The sequence below is a fragment of the Ursus arctos genome, unplaced genomic scaffold (genome assembly GCF_023065955.2).
Source record: "Ursus arctos isolate Adak ecotype North America unplaced genomic scaffold, UrsArc2.0 scaffold_12, whole genome shotgun sequence".
NCBI lineage: Eukaryota > Metazoa > Chordata > Mammalia > Carnivora > Ursidae > Ursus > Ursus arctos.
In genome coordinates this window covers 44,723,657-44,741,753 of record NW_026622786.1, presented here as the reverse complement: position 1 = coordinate 44,741,753, position 18,097 = coordinate 44,723,657, and the positions used below count along the sequence as shown (strand labels likewise).

The 18,097-nt window shown below is 42.0% G+C and overlaps 1 protein-coding gene across 1 annotated transcript in view; it reads right to left on the bottom strand.

Moving 5' to 3' along the window:
- Positions 1-7,452, bottom strand: part of ERICH3 (glutamate rich 3) — a 95,303-nt gene extending 87,851 nt beyond the window's left edge. Inside the window, exons 1-2 of the mRNA XM_044383573.3 lie at positions 7,222-7,452; positions 6,387-6,733 (exon numbers count right to left, since the gene is read on the bottom strand). Coding sequence (XP_044239508.2) covers positions 6,387-6,733; positions 7,222-7,452 — 578 coding nt within the window. The remainder of the gene's footprint in view (positions 1-6,386; positions 6,734-7,221) is intronic.
- Positions 7,453-18,097: the final 10,645 nt, after the last annotated feature.

The window sequence follows — 18,097 nt, the reverse complement described above, 5'->3', positions numbered from 1 at the left end:
AAAAATCATGAGCTTAATCCATAAAGTACGATACTCATGGTTTTGTGTATGCTGCAGCACTCAGTAATTCTTCGTGTGCATAAGTTTCTGAACCACGGAGGTAGGCCAAAGCAAGGAACTAAAGAAAAATCAAAATGCAGTGTCTATACACTCAAATAAGTCACCTTTGAGGGCATTGCCCAAGTCTTATTCAATGCAATCAGGAACAGTAATTGATCGTTCAAACCAAAAATTAATTTAATGAGGTAACTATATATAAATACATTTACCTTAAATAGTTTAACTGAAAATGTAAATGTTGGTCACCTCACTATATTCATTTTTGTTTGTAGTGCCAAGAGTTTTACTTTGACTGTAACTCAACTGATTGTCCTCTTACCTTCTCCTTTTGAAAAATATAAATCATATTCATAATATATCATTTGGGACTTCAAGTTTAGGGAAAGGTGACAAAGATGCTTGCAAATCTATAAGAATATTCAATCCTAGATTTTTTTTCTTTTTTACAGATTTTACCTCCACCTAATTTAATAGTTTATTTTAAACCCATGGACATTTAGGGAATCATTCCAAAGCCTACACTACTTTCAACTATTTGTGGGGGGAACTGAGTAAGTCATTGGCAGGAAAGATCTAATAATTCAAACTGAATACTACTTCTCTTGGTCTGTACCAAAATTATTAATTAAAGTTAAAAAGATTATTTCAGTACTATCTCCCAGAATCTAAAATTTTCATTGAAAATGATATCTCTGGAAACTTAAAGTCTTGAAAATATATAAACACCCAGGCCCAGATTATTTGAAGCTTGAATTTAGGTTTGAAAATTGGGTCACAGAGGGGCGCCTGGGTGGCATAGCGATTAAGCGTCTGCCTTCGGCTCAGGGCGTGGTCCCGGCGTTATGGGATCGAGCTCCACATCAGGCTCCTCCACTGGGAGCCTGCTTCTTCCTCTCCCACTCCCCCTGCTGTGTTCCCTCTCTCGCTGGCTGTCTCTATCTCTGTCAAATAAATAAATTAAATCTTTAAAAAAAAGAAAGAAAGAAAATTGGGTCACAGAAGTTTTATTTTCTCGTCTCCCTGAAAAGCTTTTTGTAGTTATGAATAATCAAAAGAAGTTGGGAAAGTCACCACTTTTCTCAGTTAGAGAGACCTTTCTTCAGCAGAGACTGTGAGAAAGGAAGTGGGGTGCTACAGGAGACTGCATCTGCCAGTACCCTGTTCTCTACACAAGAAGTGTACATACTGGGGTATGCACATTCCTTGGATACCCTAAAGACTTTCCTAAGGGAACCTGGGCGAGGAGAGTTTTACGGGAATTAATTTCTAGACCCTCTAGTTTCTTTGGTGCTCTCCTAAAACTGATCTGACTGAAAATGCATATTGATCCATACCCTCCTTTCCCTTTTATAATCATCTTTCCATTTTTACAAAAGAAAGGCACACTTCTCAGCACCCCGTGTCTTATTAGGGTGCACTGAACTTAGAAGGATATCTGAAAAATAAAGGGACAATCTGAAGTATTGCATAGACGTTAATACAAGTCCTTTCATGACTGGGCAACAAGTATGATTGCAAGTAATGTCCAACCCTTTGCTTTCAACACAATTGAAGGATCACATTTCAAAGATCACTGAAAACATTTTTTGGCGATAGATCACTATGTGATTTTGGCAAATAACTGAAGGAATGCAAAGAATTGAGTGATGTTGTACAAACAAATCCCTTTCCAATTCCATCTACGTATGTGAACAGGTTTGTTAGGCAAAGGGATAAGAGGAGACATCCCCTCTATAACAAAAAGAGCAGACTCTGTAACAGATGGTCAGAGAAGAAGTCAAGACAAGTGAACATATTCATTTCACCTCGTTTAATCAGAAACAGTTTATTCCTGAAGTTAAACTGTTCATACGTAACAGGAGGGGAAGTAGAAACTACCCAGTTTGAATTCAAATATTTAATGACTTCAAGTCTGATTTTCTGTGTGACAGAGATAATTTTGATGGTAGGAGTGAGTGGTGAGCAACGAACAGACTAGAATGTTACTATGGCCACAAAAAGCTCTACACTTTGCTAAGAAGGCAGAGACACCGCAATAAATCTAGATAGCATTCATCACCACACACAGTTACAAATTGTGTGTGTGTGTGTATAAGAACTTTTAAGATCTATTCTTTTAGCAACTTTCAAATTTAAAAAAAAACAGTATTATTAGCGATAATCACCATGATCCGCATTACATCACCATGATTTATTTATTTATCAACTGGAAGTTTGTACCTTTTGACTCCCTTCACTCATTTCACCACCAGCCTTGCTCCTTCCACCCGCCCCCATCTTTGTATCTATTAGTTCATTTGTTGTTATTGTTATTGTTTTAGATTCCACTTATAAGGTATATCGTACAGTATTTGTGTTGACCGTTTTGCGGGATATACAAATATCAAATTATTATATCATACACCTGAAACTAATGTTATATGTTAACTATATCAGAGTTTTTAAAAATACCCTATTGGACCAAACAAACAAAAAGGCAGAGACAAAGTCCAATTGTAAATGACACGGTGGGTTTATAATTTTTTGTCACTTTCGGATATATATATCCACTATCTAAAAATTGACAGTTTTACTCCCAATAGTTTTCGCCCTGCCTTTGATGAAGAAGGACTGGGTTATCAGGGAGTAGGGATGTGTTAATTCTTTCTATACCACACTTCACCGCACAGCTGGTCCCCACCTCACAAAGGTTTGGCTTACGATTTCTTGTCTTTACGGTGGTACGAAAGCAATATGCACCCGGGAGAAACCATTTTTGAATTCTGAATTCTGATTTTTTCCCAGGCTAGCGACATGTGGTATGATGCGCTCTGGTGACACCGGGCGGTGGCCGCTCCTAGTCAGCCATACAGTCACCAGGATGAACAACTGGTGCCCTTAAACTGTTCTGTATGTACCCGGATAACCACTCTGGTTTTCACTTTCCGTACAGCATTCAATAGATTACATGAGATATTTACCACTTTATTATACAACCGGCTTTGGGTGAGAGGATTTTGCCCAGATATATAGGCTAATGTAAGTGTTCTGAGCACGTTTAAGGTGCGCAAGGCTAAGCTATGAGGTTCGGTAGGTTCGGTGTATTAAGCGTACTTTGGACTTACATTACAATGGGTTTATTGGATCATAACCCTGTCGTAAGTCGAGGGAGATGTGTACTCTCTCAGTACAGAAACACTTGTTTACATTAAAAAGATATACATTAATAAGTCTAAATTAAAAAAAAAAAGTGTGTCTAAACCTTGGAGCAATCGTTCCAAACAACATCTTCTGCATTTTTATCTTGTCATAAACCAGAATGCTCCCCATTCTTCCAATTCCTCAAAGCAAATTTACAGACGAGTGTGACTATCTCTACTTAAGAGCCAAGCTTATCTTTCACACAGGGAGTCAACTTCACATGGATTCAGTGACGATCCTTTGAAGGAGTTAGAAGAGCCGTATCATTTCATCCTCATGCATGACTGAGGGGTATAAAATCCCCATTCCACCTCCAGGACTAGTGAGCAACCCCCCCCAAACACACAAATAGCAACCCAGGGTGAGATTTAGCGAACTAGAGGGACTATCAGTTGAAATTTTCCACTCTAAAACAATCGCATGAGAGATGGCAGTGCCAGAAGCGGGGGTTTATAGTTGACTTCCCCCAAATTACAATGCAGCTCAGATTCAAAGTCTCTATTACAATCTTTGGCAGAAGTTTTTAAGACCATTTTTATTTACTCCAAACTCTATCTGAACTAAGTCAGCACAGGCCCTTTGCAATTTTTACGTCAAGTGTTCCAAGCTGTAATTAAGTGAGCAGTGGAACTCAAAGGAAGCACCGAGAGAAAGCATCAGGGCGTCACTTATTGATTGGCGGAATTTTAGGGATTTGAAATTTCTGTTTTATTGTACCACTGCACTTCATTACCATTTATCCTTAAAATGTAATAAGTACAAACTGCTTCAGCAATGATGGAAAAGCTTTCTCAGCTTTAATGAAAGCTTTTATTTGCTACTGAAACTTTTATTATTTCCAAATGGTGGCATAGGCAAGAAAAATAATCACTACTTACATTGACGAAAAACTTCAGCAATTTGAATAATTTTGTTCTTGGATGAATTCTAAGGCATTGAGAGTTGTTACTCTTATGTTTATTGTTTTCATTTACTTTTGATGAACTAAAAACAAAAAATATATCCACCTACACATACTACTGCAAAATAATTTTCTAATTATATATCAGAATGCTAGATAGTACAGCAATCTCTTGTTAGATGTTGGTCTGATCTGGATAGTAATTTCCATATATCTAGGGCTCCAATACATCTCAGCTATTGGCCATGAGAGGCAATCAAGCGTAATTGTGCAGTGCACAGGCTCTGAAACTGGACAGCCTGGTTTTGCTTTCCAGCCCTGACACCTCGCCTACCTGTGAGACCTTTCAAAATTTTCAGACCTCAGTTTCCTTCCCTGTGAGAATGAGGGTGACTAGAATCTGCCTCATGAGATGGGTGGGAAAATTAAATGTAGTATTTCATGTGAAACATTATTCTACAGCGTGGCACATGGTCAATACTTGTTCAGCTCATGGTAACAAATGTTCAGCTCTAATATGCTTTTCATATGTGAATACATCCACCTTGAGCCTGGAGGCAGGGTCAGAATACACCATTCATTCAACAAACATTTCCTGAGCTTTACTTTCTGCAGAACATTGTCCTAGGGAAAGGGGGCACAAAGATTAATAAGACATAGTGCCTACCCTCCAGAAGCTTACAATTTTAGTGCAAAACTACTGTTGCCATCTTAATATCTTTCTTGAAGACTACCATGAAGCCTACTCTTTCCCTAGATCATACATTTTCCTTTTTTCCATGTGCTTGGAACTGATGGAGCTTCAGAAAAATTTCACTTCAGTTTCTGAAATCTTAATCATGCACAATTTAATAAGCAGCTACAGGTTTTTCCACATTTTAAAATGGATGATTAAATGGTCTAATAAGATTCTAACTTAGCCAAAAACTTGAAAAACATAGGAAGACAACCATGACTGACACATTCATTTTCCCAAATGTGGACATACTGCAAATAGCAGCTGCAGAAAAATAGTGCCATTTACATCCCACATGACCCACGGCTAACTAAAATTGCACAGGAGTTCAGCATCACAGCGTTAAAGCACCTAAACTAAATTCAAGATAAAATGAGAAGAAGCTTGTTTAGTCGTAGCTACATTGCTTTCCAAAAAAAGTTCTGGCTTGACTTCCAACATGGCACCTTGTATACCTCTAGTTCTTCAAACATTTTGTTTGTGTTATTACACTCAGAGAATTCATTAAAAAATAAAATCTTTAAGTTTGACTATAAATCCTAAACACAACGACTAATGTGGTATTTCAGACATCACAAACTCCAAATGATCTTAAATATGTTGTCTTCTGCTAATTTGCTGCTCTTGAAAATGTGCAATAAATCCAATTAAAAAGGAAAACATTTTCAAATTAGTTGCAAGATCAACTGGGATATTATCTGCTTACTAGATGTATCATAATAAAAAACCATCTAATATGCATTACATTGTTTAATTCGGGAGGAAATTGGATGTTCTCCCTTCCAACAAAAGGACCACGACCTTTTTTTTTTAAAACAACATCCAATAATGACTGTGTTAATTTTCTAGAATAGATTGAATAATTGCCAAATACATCTTCTGAGGAGTCACCCTGCCCAAAGCAACAGGAAATCGTGTGTAAACATACAAGGACACAATTCCTTCCTTCTCTCCTTCCTCTCCAGTATCATACCACCTTCCCTGGTCAAAACACTTTTAAGGATCCCTATGACCCTGAAATAAGGGGCACCCCTCACCTCACAATAAAACCTCCCTCGACATTAAATCAACTCACACCTCGTTTCTCTGCAAGACGCCACAGTGAAAATTTATCTCTCAGTCCCAAATCTCCAGACGAATGCACATTTTGGCGACCTCTACTTTCGCATTCAAACGCGCATGTCCCACACCACAGGGTCTTTTTGACCCCAGCTAACGTCCCTGCTTAATGTATGCGTTTTCACATCCATTTTTTAATCCTTTCAGAGTGAAAATTTCAAAGAGGCGAACGTCGGTGAAAGAAGCGAGGAAAGGGAGGGAGGAGATACGAAGCCTGGGATTTCTGCCATCCTCAGTGCCACCCAGAATTCGTATTATTTGTTTCTTCTTCCCCAGCCCTCCCTCTCGCTTCCCCTCTCGCCCCTTTCTCCGCAGCAGGAGGGAGGAGGAGGGGCCGCTGGCTGCAGCCGCCACCTGCCGCGGGGTGGAAAAGCTCCAGTTGTCACTTACCCAGCCGGGTGAGAATGGCTCATTTTTGCAGGATCCCTTTTGGACCCCGCGGCAGGTGCGGAGGTTGGGTGCGCGGGGCCCTGTGCGCGCTGGCGCAGCGACACTCGCGCCCGCCGGGTGGCTCCGCACTGCGGCCGCCGGTGCGCCGGGCACCTGAGCTGGGCCGCCGCCGCCCCAGAGCTACCCGGTAGTCCCGGCCCCCCACCCGCTGGCGGTATCCACAGCCTCGCGGTTGCTAAGGGAGGAGGGAAGGCAAGCACGGAGGTTCCGGAGAGGCCCAAGCGCTGCTGGAACGCAGCCTGGGAAAGCTGGAAGTGAAGCTCAGCTTCAGCCCCCTTTTCTGGGCCCTAATGTGGGAGGAGACCCAGGCCTCTGCTCTGTTGCCCTGGGCGCGGGTTCCCCAGGCACCTATAATCTGAAAGCAACATACGCACACACACACACACACACACACACACACACACACAAACACACACTCACACACACCTATTCAGGCTGGTGTGCTTCCTAGGCCCTGGGGAAGGAAGGGCTGGGTGGTGGCTGCGGGTAAGGCAATGCAAGTCCGGAGCTGCTCCACCGTGATGCATGGGTTTCCAGTCGTAAAACAGTCCCTAGACTGCAAGTTCAAGGGGGAAGAAAGAGGTCTTTCTCGATCTGGTTTGGGCTTTGATTTTGATTTTGATCTCGAAGACATGGCAATTGCTTCATTTCCTCTTTGGGAAATCTCCATCCTTGCTCCTACTGAGGACCCCACTCCTGGCAGGCAGTGCCGATAGTTCTAAAGTTCAGGAGGTGGGACGGTGCAGTTTCGCAAGGAGGAAGGCTAGACTCGTACCTGTATTTGAATCCTGCACAGAGAAGGCGGGGCTACGTGAAGAAGCCTGGATTTACAGGAGACGCTTAAAGCACTGGACTTCGATGACCTATCCCGAGTCCTGTTTTGCTTTGTCGGGTTCTTTGCTTCAGGACTTGATCTCTGGCCCCAGGACTTGGACACATCTGTGGTGACGTAGCCCTTCAAGGATCTCCATTCTAGCTCAAACACACTTACAGGTGGGATGGGCATCAGTTCACTAATGGCATTCTGCTTTCCCACACATCATAAAGACCCACGGAGCGTGTCAGAGTCCAGTTTCCTTCACATGATATTCGAGGTCCCTCATCACTGGACCCCTGCATTCCTCATCAGTCCCACCGTGACCACCTTCTCCCCCTCTGCTACCCTAAACTCCAGCAAAACCAAATCTAGCACTATCCTGTGGATGGGAACGTACTTCTTCCCTTGACCACTTGACAAACGTCATCTTTCAACACAGCTTGCACACTGCCTTCTGTGATGTCCCCAGGTGTGTTGATGATTCCCTCATCTGGGGCCCTGCTCTACATACCTCTGTTTTACACTCACACTCTGCACTTGCTGCTGGATGGCTTTCTTTCTTTCTTTCTTTCTTTCTTTCTTTCTTTCTTTCTTTCTTTCTTTTTTAAGATTTTATTTATTTATTTGACAGAGAGAGACAGCCAGCGAGAGAGGGAACACAAGCAGGGAGAGTGGGAGAGGAAGAAGCAGGCTCCTAGTGGAGGAGCCTGATGTGGGGCTCGATTCCAGAACGCCGGGATCATGCCCTGAGCCAAAGGCAGACGCTTAACCGCTGTGCCACCCAGGCGCCCCCAGATGGCTGCCTTTTCAACTTGAACGTGAGCTCCTCTATTTCATGTGGTACATGAATTTTATTTCTCGGTCTTAGAAGCAAACAGCAATTTAACAAACATTTGGTCTATAAGTGAAGGAAATAGATTTTTTAAATCTCTTCAAAGTGGTAGTATTTTTATTGACCGCTTACTCAATGCTCTCCTCAGCCTTTTATGAGAACTTACTAGCTGTTCATTATCTCATTTAATCCTCCCCTCTACTCTGTGAGGTAGGTTTTCTCCTCCATTTCACAGCTATCCAAACTAAGACACAGAGGAGCTAATTATGTTGCTTGAATTCTACAATAGCTCCTAAGTGGAAAACACCAGGATTCCAATCCAAGTCTGCCTGATTCCAAAGCCCGTGTGTGTGTGTGTGTGTGTGTGTGTGTGTGTGTTAAACAATGACAACATTCCTTCCCCCATGATTCCTGTGAGTTGCTGCAGGAGTCAAATTCCCTCCACTATCAGAATTTTCTGACCTGAAAGATCAGAGCCATCCCAGCAGGGGGAAAACAGAGTTCTAGTTCAATAGCTTAGATCCTGAGACTGAGGACTCAAGGCTGCTTTGGGGACCAAGGCTAGAGCTAGAGAAAAGCTGTCAAACAGAAAAGATGTGAGATGTGAAAGTCATCTTATGCTTCAACAAGGAAATTCTACAGATACGTAATCACTGTGCAGCCACAAACGGGACTTGAGCCAGATCTGCCCCATAGATGTGTACTCCCACTGCCTGTGATTCCTGTTTGATGGTGTCCTAAATGCTCTCTGTTACTACACTTCACCTGGATAAAAACTGGCCAGCATGGAGGGGGTACTAGAGAAAGACATTATAATTTGCCCAAGTGCTGCCAACCCCTAAGGATGGTGTAAATAATATAATCTCATACAGGTACTAGTTGTTACGTATTAATTCATTTGTGCAAATTGAAAATGGTATTCGCTCACTGGTGGAATGAGAAAGGAAATTAAAATACACTATGTAGATACTCAGGATTCTGTGGAAAAGAATCCCTGGCACTCAGCAGACAGCAAGGTACTCTCAGCAGCATGTATTAATTCATAAATGGGGTTCGAGTTCTCCAACCCCTGTGAGCTGCACAATTTCACATCCCTGATGAAAACTGCAAGGAAGCTACTAATTTTCACTTCAGAAAATGCTCACTGTGAAAATGTATTGGGAATTTAGCCAGAAAGAATTTTTATGTTAATTTCTAGCATGGAGATAGGGAAAGGGAAAAAAAGGAAAAAAACAAACAAACTAAATTAAACTGTTTCAGAGACCAAATAGTCACTGGAGTGATTTTCATTTTCTCACAGGAAAACAAGTCCCCAGATGTCCCCAGTAGAACCATAAATTTATAAAAAGATTTTTGTTTTGTAGAAAGACCTGTGGACTTGGGGTTTGGGGGCAGGAGACAAGCAGATCTCCACTTTAGTTGAACAGGAGCTAGACTTAGGAATCACGGATCTGAACTACCAGTGACCACCTCCTAGGTCAGGGGTGAGAGATCTATGGCTCAAGGGCCAAATCCAGCTCCCCACTTGTTTCTGTACAGTCCACAAGCTGAGTTGCCACATTTGTAAATGGTTCAAAAAAATCAAAAGAATAATATTATATGATACGTGAAGATTACACGAAATACAGATTTCCATATCCTTAAATAAAGTCTTACTGGAAAACAGCCCCATCCATTTCTTTATGAATCATCTATGACCGCTTTGGTGCTACGAAGGCAGAAGTGAGTAGGTACAACATGAACTCATGGCCCACAAAACCGAAAATATTTACTATCTGGCCCATTACAGCAAAAGCTTACGTTGTTACTGCAATCAGAAAGGTAACTGACCTTTATGGACTCTGAGACCAGATACCGCATCTTTCACCATTTTATCCCGAGCACCTATCGCAGGGCCTCTCACAGAGCATGGTTGGGAGAACACATCTTCCCACGGGTTTATCCTTCTCCCACAAATAAAGGTGAAGTCATCCAGACTTCCTGCCAGATATAATCAACATGCATGATGACGTGGTGTCACCCAGGGCTACTTTCTTTTATCAACCCCATATAAAACCACAGTAAGTAAGGTAAGCACTTCAACAGGTCACAATCGTGCAGATGGCTCAGTTTCTAAGAGAGCTCCCTGATACCTTACAGCTTCCGGCATTAGCGTAGGTCACTCGAAGGTATAGCACTGAGGAGCTGGAGAATGAAAAACACCTGTACAAGGATTTAACTTCAAACCTGAATTGTTTTCCAGCCTTCCCTAATAAGCTTCCCTAATTAGCCTAATTCCAGTGAGACACTTAGTGAAGCATGGTGTTAGGGATAGGAAAGGCTGAGAGGGCATGTACGACAAATAGAGTGATGGACTTAAAGGGATATCCCTAATTCAGAGTTCTGAGTAACCCAGACAGGCAAGATGTCTCCAGATCCTTCTATCCCTATCTGTGAGTTGGACTGAGTCTGCAGACACATCAGTTGAATTGCAGTGAATGAACTTATTTGGTGGCCATGGGAAATCAGCGGTATTTTTTACACCCGAGGTCTCAAAGATGATCAGAACCCCTGTCTGCCCTCAAGCTTGAAGGCTATCGGCTCGATAGACATGTGAGCAGAGAATGGCAAAGTGCTAAGTGCTATGACGGAAGTATGCAGAAGTGCGGTAACGGTGCCTTCTGACTAATGCTCCTGCCCTATCCTCGTTCCCACCACTTCCAGTCATGTTCCCATGCTTTGTGATGCTGAATATCACTTCTCAGGAGTCACATTATTATTCGCTCTAGCCTGGACACCCTGATTCTTCCTCACCACCCTCTCCCAAGTCTTCTATACCAGGAGAGGGAAAAGATTGGCCTTGATGGAGTAGAGAAAAAAAAGAGAGAAACATAAAGCCTATTGGGGAGGCATAATCACAAAGAAATCTGCAAGAAAAATAAAGGATTTTCATTATTTTTCGTGTTTTCAAGTAATTATATTACTGATAAATACATTCTCCATCCCTACCCTAAAAAGTTTCTCTAGGGAAGTCAGAGAAAAACTCACGGAGGAGACGGTTCTTACGGTGAGCCTTAAAAGCTGTGTAGGAGTTGGCCAGGTGGATGGGGCCTGGGGAGAAGAGGTATGCCTTCCCCAAGCTAACACCTCCCCGCTTAAGCTTCTCGAGCCAACAGTGGACTCAGTCAGTGTCTACAGACCCTGTTCTCATTTCTGTAGCCCAAACATTAATGGAGGTTGTGACTTGGAATTGAAAATAGGAAGAGGATGAAAAGAAGAAAAGGTAGGAAGGTAATGGCTTCATCAAGGAAATGGGACTTGAACAGGGCTCAAGTGTGTCAAGACACAGCCGTGGGGTCACCTCCCCTTCTGACGAGTATTGTCTATAGGGATCATGCCACATATTCATACACAGTATTGTCTGCATGTGTGTCTTAATCTCCTGTGCCCCCAAACTAAGTTCCTGCTCTCTCCTTTAGTGCCAATCACATTGCCATGATTTTCAGAAATACTTCATACACATTTGTTGAATAAATGATATAAGAAGTGTAATCCACATTTTCCTGGACACTCCAGTTGGAGGAAAAGATGAGAAGAAGTTGACATACTAAGAGTCATAATCAATGATTTCCCGGCATGAGTGAATGTGTCAGATGTTAAGGAGCTCCCCATATCTATGCATTTGAAACCAAAGGCATGATTTGGGGACAGGAACCGAGCAGAGCCATGTCAATGGCCTGATGAAATGGAAGACTGGGTTTGGTTACTGTAGCATCGAAGCAGCTACAGATGACTGACACCACTGTCAAGAGAGCCGGGAGCATTATTGGAGGACACAGAACTCTACTTCGGCCTCACTTGGCCTAAGATCAGAGAATATCCACTGACGTTACTGTTATCAGGCTCAACGCTTAGTGCTTCACTCACTGAATCCTCGTAACTGTAAGGCAGGTGTTATTTTAATCCCTGTTTTACAGATGAGAAAGCTGAGGCTCAGAGAAGTTAAATACCAGCTGGCAAGTGTCCCAGCTGAGATTTAAATCCCATTCTCCGTGACTCCAGAACCCGCACTCTTAAACACTTTGCTCGATTCCTTCCCCCGTCCCAGAGGCAAGGAAGCATGACCACACAATGGGGAGGGCAATAACTATAAGGTCACTGATCCCAAAGGAAAACTGTTCTCAGTTGTACCAACTGTTCTTCCAACTTTCTCTAAGAATAGCAGCTCAATAACCTGACTGGCGAAAAGAAACCAAAGAGCAGGAATTTCATTTATTACCGCACATCTGTTTTCCGACAGAGCAAACAGAACATTCCAGATTCTCTAGCCTTTAAGAGCACCCATCTCTAAAAAACTTTACAGCTTCATTTGGTTTAAATGACAATGGACTTGGCTTTTCCGCGGAAGCAGTACGCACTGGTCTTCCAGAATGCCTGCGTCACAAACTGCTGACTGAATTATCTTGTCCTCCTCCCCTCTACAGCTAGAGGGAGAGGGGGAACTGTAACTCCTTGCACCGGGTCGTATAAACAAAGCTGCACTTTTTTTTTTTTTTTTTAAGATTTTATTTATTTATTTGACAGAGAGAGAGACAGCCAGTGAGAGAGGGAACACAAGCAGGGGGAGTGGGAGAGGAAGAAGCAGGCTCCCAGTGGAGGAGCCCAATGTGGGTCTCGATCCCAGAACCCCGGGATCACGCCCTGAGCCGAAGGCAGATGCTTAACGACTGCGCCGCCCAGGCGCCCCAAAGCTGCACTTCTTAAACTCAGGTTAGAAGTACATTCGCGGCTTTGAGCAGATGACTGGGACTGTTCACATGGGTGGTAGGTGATAGTCAAGGTCACAGAACAAATCATCTGAACGAGAGTAACTGTTTTAAAATAAAAACATAACTTTATTACTTACAAATTCATACTGTAACTCAGACTAAGAAAGTGCTACCTGATAGGGTCCTGAAGAAATATTGACTAGATAAAGATTTTTTTTTGGTAATTAATGTATTAGTTTCATGGAAATAAACACCCCTAAAGGAGTTTGAGTATGCTTTCACTAATGATTGCTCAAGCCAACAGTTTCTCCCTAAGAGTACAAAAGTAAAAAAAAAGGTTTCATCATTGTTGGAGTGATCACAAATTCTGAATTAATTAGACTTCCCTCTGGTGACAAAAGAAATGGAAGTATGGATGAAGCATCAAAGAACAGGCAAACAGGAAAGCCATTCTGGAGAGGGGGCTGGAGACAAAGATTATCCACCAGTTAACTGCAGGAAAACCCAATGCGGTGAAAAACAGCTCCTGAGCTGTAGAAATGCATTCGGAAAGAAACACTTGGTGATTCCTTGGGAGAGGTACAGTTTGGTAACACAGCCCCCACAGCTGCCCCAAGATCAGAATTGTGCGATTCCTCCCTTCCTTCAAGTTTCTTTCTTTCTTTTTTTTTTTAATAAGTTTTTCTCTCATTCAATAAAGGCCACTTCAGATTCCACATTTTGGTTGAGGAGGAGGAATCAGAACTGCAGGGTTGATTGTGGGCACCTGAGCAGGGCTGTCTCCACGGGGAGCTTTTATCCCTGAGCTACATGGCCAGTCGGGCAGGCATGCGGGAGAATGCTCTTTTGAGCCCAAGTTCCACAACGCTGGAAACAGAAGCACAAAATGTCATGGCCTTGTCCCTCTGATGTGCTCTATAGTCATACACAGCAACTGAGGCTATTGCCTCAGCTATAGGTCGACGGGTGGGGGGAGGGGAAGCAAAGTTGCTAACACTGGGGTCTGCCGTATGTAGGGAAGCATTAGCGAGCGGGGACAGGAAGTCAAGAGGAGGAAATGCAGCTTTACCGACTTAAAAGGCAAATAAATGACAAAGAAAGAGGCAAAGTCTTAAGTGGAAGGTACTACTTAGTTCCAGTTATCCATAATCACAAAAGGAGAAAACCCATAAACCCCCTTCAGTCTGCTCGGCATCATGCCTTTCACTTGGACTTGAATAGTCACACCTAGGTGATATTGCAAATTGTGAGAATTTTCTTTAGATGTACCAGTATGGCCATGTTATAAAGAACAGGTAAGAGGTTTCAGCTCCCCTATTTTGTCCATATTTAAGCCAGGGACCTGGCTTTGAATTGGGAATCTGTCACTGTGGAAGCTGTTCTTATTCACCAATGTCTGGTTCTTGTCCACTTCAGAATACAGGAGAGGCTGACATGTCTCCATCACCTTGAAGTTAGGCAGGACCACAGGACTTGTTCTGGCTAATGAAATGTGAGTGAAAAATGATGTGTCACTTCTGGGCAGAATATTTTAAGAGCTTGTGCCAGATTCTCTTTCTGCCCCTGGGCCCAGCAACCAGCAACCTTCCAGATGGTCTCAAGTGAGGACAGCATGGAGAAAAGCTACCCCCTCAAGCCCCAGGCGGGCAGGAACACAGATGAGCAACAAACCCTTGCTATTTAAAGCCACTGAGATCTGGGGGTTATTGGTTATCACAGCAAAGCCGGCCTGTATGATTAATAAGCTATATAATAGTTACGTGACTTTGGGAAATCTGCTGATAGTTGCTATTCCTCGGTTTTCTCATCAGAAAATGAGGGAGGCCTGGGATATGGTCAGTACTGAGAATATGGTAACTTGTTCATCCTCATAATAACCTACACTTCAAGAACTGCCTACACCGAGCCAGTCACTATCTTCTCTGCACATACATCCTCTCTCATCCTCAAACCAATCTTATAAGTTGGGTGTTACTGATCTTTTTATAAATCGTGAAACCAGGCCTCAAAGAGGTTTACTAGCTCAATGAGTGTTAACCAACTTGTAAGTGGAACCAGATCTTTCTGATCCAGAGCTCTTGCTTCCTCCCCTAAAAGTAGTTATTTCACTTCTAAATAAGTGAAAACTTATTAGTATATTAGTAATTAAGATAAACATCTTAGATGTAAAGAAACAAATAAGAAAGGAATAAACCATTTAGAGTTTAAAATCATCATTTTCTTCAATACACATAACATCTTTCCTGCTGAATGATTCGGTTTTAATGATCCCGGCTAAAGCCATACCTGGCAATTCCTAATCTGGGGTTCCCAACTCCTATGGGTTTATTAAGGTAATAATATGGGTTTGCAAGCTATTCTCGGGATTTCCACAGGTCTAGAAGAAATAATATATTTACAGTGGGCAAGAGGACCAAAGCTAAATAAAAATAAGTTTTCCCTTTTTTTTCTTTTTTATCAGAATTTATAATGGGTCATTTCATTGTGGTACATTTGTACATTGGTACAATCTATAATATGCTTTTGCCCATTTATGATGACCTACAAGGGCCACTATTGATGTTTATGAATCAATGAGAAAAAAAAGTAAAGAGAGCTAAAAAACGTTATGGTGTTAAGCCATAAACTCAAATCTTTGGATAATTTGGGAAAATAATTTCAAATAAAATATTTTTGTATTTATGACATTAATAAACTGCATTTTATATAGATTTCTGAATCTGTATCAATAAATATTTCTACCAGTACAAAGTGGGAAAAAAAAGTGTACAAGAAACTCTTGGTTATATAAAGGTTGTTAAATACTGCTACATCCCAAATTTTGAACTGTGGCCAGGACAAGCCCAAATTAACCCTTTTCTCTCTCTTTGCAACTTAGCTCCTAATAACCCAGGCTATCCTCTACAGTTCAGAGAGGTTCTGGGAAGCAGCACAGCAGAAACACAGATGACTTTTTAGTTAATTCAGTAAAAGAAAGAGCTGATGAATGAAGTAAAAGTGATTGAATCAAAGTAACCTTGTTACTTTGGGGGACATAGCACACCTCGAATTTTGGGGAGGATACATCTCAGAGGACTGGCAAGAGATTTTAGTAAAAAGCATGGGTCAAAATGAATGAGAAACCAGCAAAATGGCATTCTGTGGGCGTTCCTCCCTTTACCTCCCTCTGCTGGAAATCAACCAATCATTTTCAGACTAAATTAAAGGCACTCAGTTGTCCTCAGAGCAAGCTCAGTGGTCAAGGGTGTTTCAAAGAGACTTTTTGTTCACATTTCTGGAGGACAGTTATAGGCCTTGTCATCAAAGAAAATAAGAAACCCTTATAGTTGCAGCAGTAGTGACAATTTTAAAAGTTACTGGACACGTGCCATGTTCCAGGCTCTGTGCTAAAATACTTTAAATGTCATGTCTCATCTTATACTCAAATACTATTATTTCCCCCTTTTTACAGAGAAAATTTCTGAGAAGCAAAGGATTGAAGTAATTTGCCCAGAGTCACCTGCTTGTTAAGTGGAGGCACCTCCCTAGCAATGGCTCTCAGCCCCTGTGTTATACTGTCCCCTGCAGGGTGTCTGGAAATGATACAAACTGAGGGTGTCATCTTGGAGGCAGAAGGGAACCATCTATGGAGTACTTCCAGAGTGCTAACAATACATTCACATGACTTCATTAAATTCTCATAATTCGGGGGGGGGGGAGGTGAGGAGGTACCGTTACTCTCATGGCACAGATAAGAAAAACAAGGCTCAAAGAGATTAAGGGGTTCTCCAACAAAGAAGACAGTAAGATATAAACCAAGGCATTCTAAATCCACATTGAATGATCTGCCTCCGTAGCAAGCTGGTTCTGATTTAACCTCAAAAAATTATTTGCATATCTAAAATATCAAGATACCTAACTGAATTACAGTCCGCATGAGAAATACCTGGATGGTTGCTTGGAAACTCAATATAAGGCAATTTGGAGATCAAGGTGATCTCAAAACTAAAAAGATCAATGTGATACTGGTTTACACGCTCAGATGTGCAAGTTCTTCTATATTTTGCTTTGATAGGATCACATCTGGAACACTGAGCTTCCATGAGTCATAGCTCAAGATATATATCATTCCCTGCATTTTCCAAATTCAGAAGCGAAGTCAAAGCTCTCTGAGGTGCGCTCTGAAAGCCTTTCTCATCTGGTAAGGTAAGGCATTTGGTAAGGCATCTGGTAAGGCATTTCTCATATCCATGATAGGTAGTTGTGGGAACAGGGAGAAATCAACACACTTACAGCTCTCTCCAATGAAATCCTCACCACCAGCTTCTTCCTTCTTGCAGTGAATCGTCTTTCTTACACTCTGGTAGTAAGTGATGGGCTAATGCATACGTGCGTGTCCAGCCCTTCTCTCTGGGAAGCATCTAGAACTTTCATGCTGAGTCGCACAGGGTATACTTGCAGAACTCCAGGGTATACTGCTCACGTAGACCATGACGTGAATGGTGCCCCCTGCAGTTGTCCAACTTGGCAGCCCTACCGACACCTGCTGTTTTATTCTCTGCTTATGGAACCTCTGCTGAAACTAAGAGAGAAAAAGCCTGTTTCACTTACTCCTGGGTATTACAGTCAACATTTCAAAATAAAAGAGTTACATTTTTAAAAATGCAATTATCAGGAAACAACAGTTGTTGGCGAGGATGCGGAGAAAGGGGAACCCTCTTACGATGTTGGTGGGAATGCAAACTGGTGCAGCGACTCTGAGAAACAGTATGGAGGTTCCTCAAAAAGTTAAAAATAGAGCTACCCTACTAGCCAGCAATTGCACTACTAGGTATTTACCCAAAGGATACAAAAATACTGATTCAAAGGAGCACATGGATGGAGCTAGAGTGCGTTATGCTAAGTGAAGCAAGTTAGCCAGAGAAAGACAAATACCACATGATTTCACTCATATGTGGAATTTAAGAAATGAAACAGAAATGAACAGCAGAAACAGAAGGGGAAAGGAAAAAAACAAGAGAGGGAGGCAAACTGTAAGAGACTCTTAACTATAGAGATCAAACTGAGGGTCGCTGGAGGGGAGGTGGGCAGGGGGATGGACTAAATGGGTGATGGGGTAGTAAGGAGGGCACCTGTCGTGATGAGCATCAGGCACTGTATGTGATGAATCACTAAATTCTACTCTGAAATTAACACTGTATGTTAACTAACTAGAATTTAAATAAAAACTTGAAACATTAAAAAAATAAATTAAAAAGCTTAAATATTTGCAGAA